General features: G+C 46.9%; 1 protein-coding gene across 1 annotated transcript in view; it reads left to right on the forward strand.

Annotated features, from left to right (window-relative positions):
- Positions 1-3,159: 3,159 nt before the first annotated feature.
- TOMM34 (translocase of outer mitochondrial membrane 34) overlaps positions 3,160-5,100 on the forward strand; it is a 38,028-nt gene continuing 36,087 nt past the window's right edge. Inside the window, exon 1 of the mRNA XM_042780635.1 lies at positions 3,160-3,286. Coding sequence (XP_042636569.1) covers positions 3,160-3,286 — 127 coding nt within the window. The remainder of the gene's footprint in view (positions 3,287-5,100) is intronic.

A 5,100-nucleotide genomic window follows, 5' to 3' on the forward strand; every position in this document is an offset into this window, starting at 1 on the left:
GGTTAATTCTGAGAGAGAAAATCTTAATAAACGTCAAATAGTCACCTCTTGCCAAAAATGCAAAGCACCCAAATGTCCATCCATGGATGAATGGATAAACAAAATGCAGTATATCTATTCAATGGAATATTATTTAGCAATAAAAAGGAATAAAGTACTGATACATACATGCCATAACATAGGTGAACCTTGAAACATGAGGCATGCAAGAAGTCATTCACTAAGGAACAAATATTAGGTGATTCCATTTATAGGAAATGTCCAAAAGCTGTAATACATTTTGATGGCCAGCTTCAGAAAGTATATAATGTTACTTCTACTGCTGAAGAAGCCACAAAGTCCTACCCATTTTCAATGAGAGGAGACATAGATTCCCCTTCTCGATGGGGGCACAGTGAGGTTCCAAAAGAGCATGTGGGACCAGAAATAATTATGATGGCTATTTTTCAAAAATACAGTTTGCCAAAGGTGTACTTGTCTGTCATATTAGGATATATTCAGCTGCAAGTAACTGACAACATCTAAATGGTGGCTTAAAGCACCATGACATTTGTTGTTTAGACGAGTTGGATGGACGCAGTGGCTGCAACAATGGGCTCAAGCATAGCAAGGATTATGAGGATGGTGCAGGACCAGGCAGGGTTTCCTTCTGTTGTATATAGGGTCGCTCTGAGTCTGAATCCATGGCACCTAAGAACAGGAAGCCCAGAGGTCAGCAGTTCAGGGTTGATTCAGTGGTTCTACAATGTTAATTTCATTTTGCCCCCACCCATCCTACTCACCAGGTTGGCTTTTCATACTTGTGTTTATTGCCTCACAGTTGCAAGATGGTTACTACACACCTCCAGGTACCATATCCTTAACCCAACACTGCCCAAAGCAGAAAGAGAAGAAATAAGGTTATTTTGTTTTGTACCTCTCTTTCATCACAGAGGAAAAACATTCCCATAAGCAGCCAGTAGACTTCCTCTATGTAAGAGGGTCACATGCCCACCCCTGGGTCAATCCCTGACAGAGAGAATGAGATTATTGTGATTGCTTTAGCGCAATCCTGGGAGAATCTCCAGCAAAATTCTTGCCTCTGGAAGCAAAGATGGAAGCTATCTAGCAGACGCCAACACTGTCAGGTAGGACTTGTGCTGACCTGAGGGATTTCAGATGAAACAGCCACCAACCCTCAGAAAGTTTTCAGTCTGATGGGGTGAAGAGTTTACAGAAGTAATTCTAATGTAAATTCCCAACTGCAGAGATCAGGTCTTTGTCAATAAAACTTTGTAAGGTGTGTGCCAGGTGCCAGACCTTATTTTGGGGAGACGAAGATGAAGACCTACTTCCTGCCTTTAAAGACCTCCCAGTCTTTGAGAAAAATGTATAAACTGACAGAGTGGTAAGTGCAAAATGAAGTGCTCTGGTGGCACAGTGGTTAAAGCACTCAGCTGCTACCCAAAAGGTCAGCTGTTGGAACCCATCAGTGAGTTTGTGGAGAAAAAGAAGAGGCTGTCTGCTGTCCTATAGATTTGCGGCTTTGGAAACCTTATGAGGCAGGTCTACTCTGTCCTTTAGGGTCTATGAGTCAGAATCGACTCCATGGCAGTGGTGGGTTTTTGGTATTTTGGGTGACAAATGAGAGATAAGCCCAGGGAGCAATAGCACAACAGTCAAAACAGGTGTAGCCTAGTAATCACCCCCACTGGGAAACTTTCCTAAGCTCTTCTCACCTGTCTGATGCCTCCCATAGAGGCCTGAGCTCACCCTGAGAAAGCACAGAGTATGTGTGTGAGGCTTTGCAGAAATGACATCACTCACTGCCATCAAGTGGATTCTGACTCATAGTGACCTACGCTGGCTTTCCAAGGCTGTAAATCTTTACAGAAACAGACTGCCTCATCTTTCTTCCACAGAGCAGCTGGTGGGTTCGAACCACTGACCGTTGTTTAGCAGCCAAATGCCTTAACTACTGCACCACCAGAGCTCCTTTCAGAGATGATGATGATGTTGTTATGTCCCATGGAGTCCTGACTCATAGCCTTAGGTTTCCAAGGCTGTATCACTACAGAAGTAGTTTGCCCAACCCTCCTTCTCAGGAGTTGCTGCTGGATTTGATGATAGGAGAGGGGAGGGGGGGGAAAAACTCACTGCCATAGAGTTGATTCTGACTCACAGTGACCCCTTCTTGGCTTTCCCAGGCCAGTAGTATCTCTACAGAAGTAGACTGCCCAGTTTTCGGTTAGTGGGTTTGAACCACCAGCCTTCTGGTTAGCAATCAAATGCCTCAGGCACTATACTACCATATTTATAGGTTGAGTCAAGATTGTTGTTGCTGTTAGGTGTCATCAAGTTGATTTCAACTCTAGCCACCCCATGTGACAGTGTAGATCTCCATAGTGTTTTCCAAGCTATAATCTTCACAGGAGGCACTCTGATGGCACAGTGGATAAAACACTCAGATGCTAACCAAAAGGTCGGAGGTTAGAACCAGCTCCTCCGCGGGAGAAGGACGAGGCCCTGTGCTTCTATAAACATCTACAACCCTGGGAACCCTATAGGGCAGTTCTACTCTGTCCTATAGGATTGCTATGAGTCAGAATGCGACTCCATCACAAAGGCAATGGGTTATCGTCCTCACTTGTTGCTGAGTTAAATGCCTGTCAGGCCTTAATAGCATGGGAGCAGAAACCTGGCTCCCTCTACTGCTTCATCTACTATTGGCACCCCAAGGCGCCCAGCAAGCCCCAGACACCTATTGTGCTTCTTGTTGTTATGCGCCATCAAGTCGGCCACACTCATAGCGACCCCTCCTTGGGATTCCCAGGCCGTCGTATCACTACGGAAGTAGATTGTCCAACCTTCTTTCCGAGGAGTGGCTGGTGGGTTTGATCCGCCGGCCTTCTGGTTAGCGGTGAAGCGCCTTAAGCACTATGGTACCAGACCTCCTTTGGGACCAAAAGTTCCGAACTGATCACGTGCAGAGGGCGGGGCGCTACGCCGAGGCCTGTCTGCTCAAGCCCCGCCTACGACCTACTCCGCGCCGCCTCCCCCCGGCGAGTTAAGTTGTAGGAGCTAAGTGTTCGCGGCGTTTCCACCTGGAGGCGGTTCTGACCTCTCGGGTGAAACCGAGGCGTCGCGCTCCGTCCTCCCCACTTGCCGGCCCTTCCCGGGATGGCCCCCAAGTCCTCGGACTCTGTGGAGGGGCTCCGCGCCGCCGGCAACCAGAGCTTCCGCAACGGCCAGTACACCGAGGCCTCAGCGCTTTACGGCCGCGCGCTGCGGCTGCTGCAGGCGCGAGGTACGACCCCAGCCCGGTGGATTTCAGCCCGGCCCTCGTTTCTCCCCAGGCTCGCTTCCTGCCCTGCCGTCACACCACCCTGACTCGCTCGCTGTCCCCCTCTCTTCCTAGGCCTTTCTTTCCCTGGAGCCGACAGTGCCTCCAGACTCAACCACTCATCCCGGACTGTAGCATCCTCCGCGAAACTTCCTTGGCTCTCTCCTTCCGCCTGCTTGCTTTCAACTACCCTATTGTCCGCACGTTATGTAGGTCTCTCACTCTGATCCTTGAGGTTATGGCTCAGCTTTCCTCCCCCCCAAATATTTTTCTTCAATTAAATTAATATTTATTGAATGCTTGCTATATGCTTGGTGTGTATCAAGACAAAGAAGTTCTTCATGTTCTATGACACACTATAGGTAAGGAGTCAAAATTTTAAATAATTTGCCTAGGGTTACACGATGAGGACATGTCAGAGTCAGGGTTCATTCCTAAGCCCAGCGTCCTAATCATTTTGTTAGACTTCTCTCCAGCTTCTCTCCAAATTCCGGTGTTTCTGTTTGAACTTCTGCAGTTGCAAGCCACTCCTTTCCCCGTTCTTTTTTTTTTCTTGAACAGTCCTCTGTAGGCCCACCTCCTCATACCCATCTCAGTTGATGAAGTCACTGAGGAAATCTGAGGGATTGATGTTTCTGCTTTTTTCTTTTCTCCCACCCCAGCTGTGGAGGCTGACCTCGCAAAGCTTGTGCTTTTGCATGGCTTCATTCTGGGTCTCTAGAAGAGCTGATAGGGGAGTTTGGTTCTGATCCTGCCACTGGTTTTCTAAGGAATTTACGGGCAAGCCCCTTGACTCCTCTAATTACTTAGAGGATAATTACTGGAAAGGGAGCAGGTAGTATCCTAAACCAAAGAACACTTCCCGGGAGTCTGCAAAATGGTGCTGTCTTCAAGTGCTAGGCGAGCACACACAGTCGAGGGCCTGAGTGGCTTGTGCAGGATCATAGGCTGGGTTTTAGGTTCTGATGCCCTTTCTACCGCCAGGTTGCTGCTTCTCTGGTGTTTTGAGATGGATTACCAGGTTTGGGAACTTGTACTTCCTTCTGTATTTTGGTGTCTCAAACAAAACACTTAGCAGGTAGATTCCCACTCCTGGCAACCCCATGTGTTCAGGGCCTGGCAAAATAAGGAAAAACAAGTTTTTATTTTATTAGATTTGTTCCTGTTGGGATTGAAGGAAAGTGATCATGTAGTAACATGGCAGCACAAGACTTAGTGAAAAAGGCAAGTTGCTGAAAGATACGCAACATGACACCACTTGGGAAATACTTGAAAAGCCATTAAATGGTAATGTGTCTTACCTGGGAATACATACATAATAAAGGTGTACAAACTGCATAAGAATGTTACACACCTAATTCTGGATTATGTTGGCCTCTGGAGACCAGGGGAGGGAGCAAATGGAAGAGAATGGGGCATTAGCCAGATCAAAAATAAAAAAGGATGGAAGCAAATACAGTCTAGTGGCAGATACTGGGACCTGTTATGCCATCAAAAGAGAGCCTGGGAAGATGCATGGAGAGACTGCCAGGAGAGGACTAAGATGTGAAGTGCTGGGCGGAAATACGGTAGTGCCCTGTGGGTTTGGATACTTCCATAACTGTGTTGGTTTCTGGGTTATGTCATCGTATGTATTAATAGTCAGTTGTTTGCTATTATTATTTATTTTTATTAGGGTTTGGTTGAAGATTTACAGAGTAAATTCACTTTTCATACAGCAGTTCACATATACTTTGTCTCATGTCATTGACCAAAATTTACAATGCAGCAGCTCCCCT

Source organism: Orycteropus afer, unplaced genomic scaffold, assembly GCF_000298275.1.
Source record: "Orycteropus afer afer isolate SDZICR_OR568_19922 unplaced genomic scaffold, OryAfe1.0 scaffold00049, whole genome shotgun sequence".
NCBI classification, from domain to species: Eukaryota; Metazoa; Chordata; class Mammalia; order Tubulidentata; family Orycteropodidae; genus Orycteropus; species Orycteropus afer.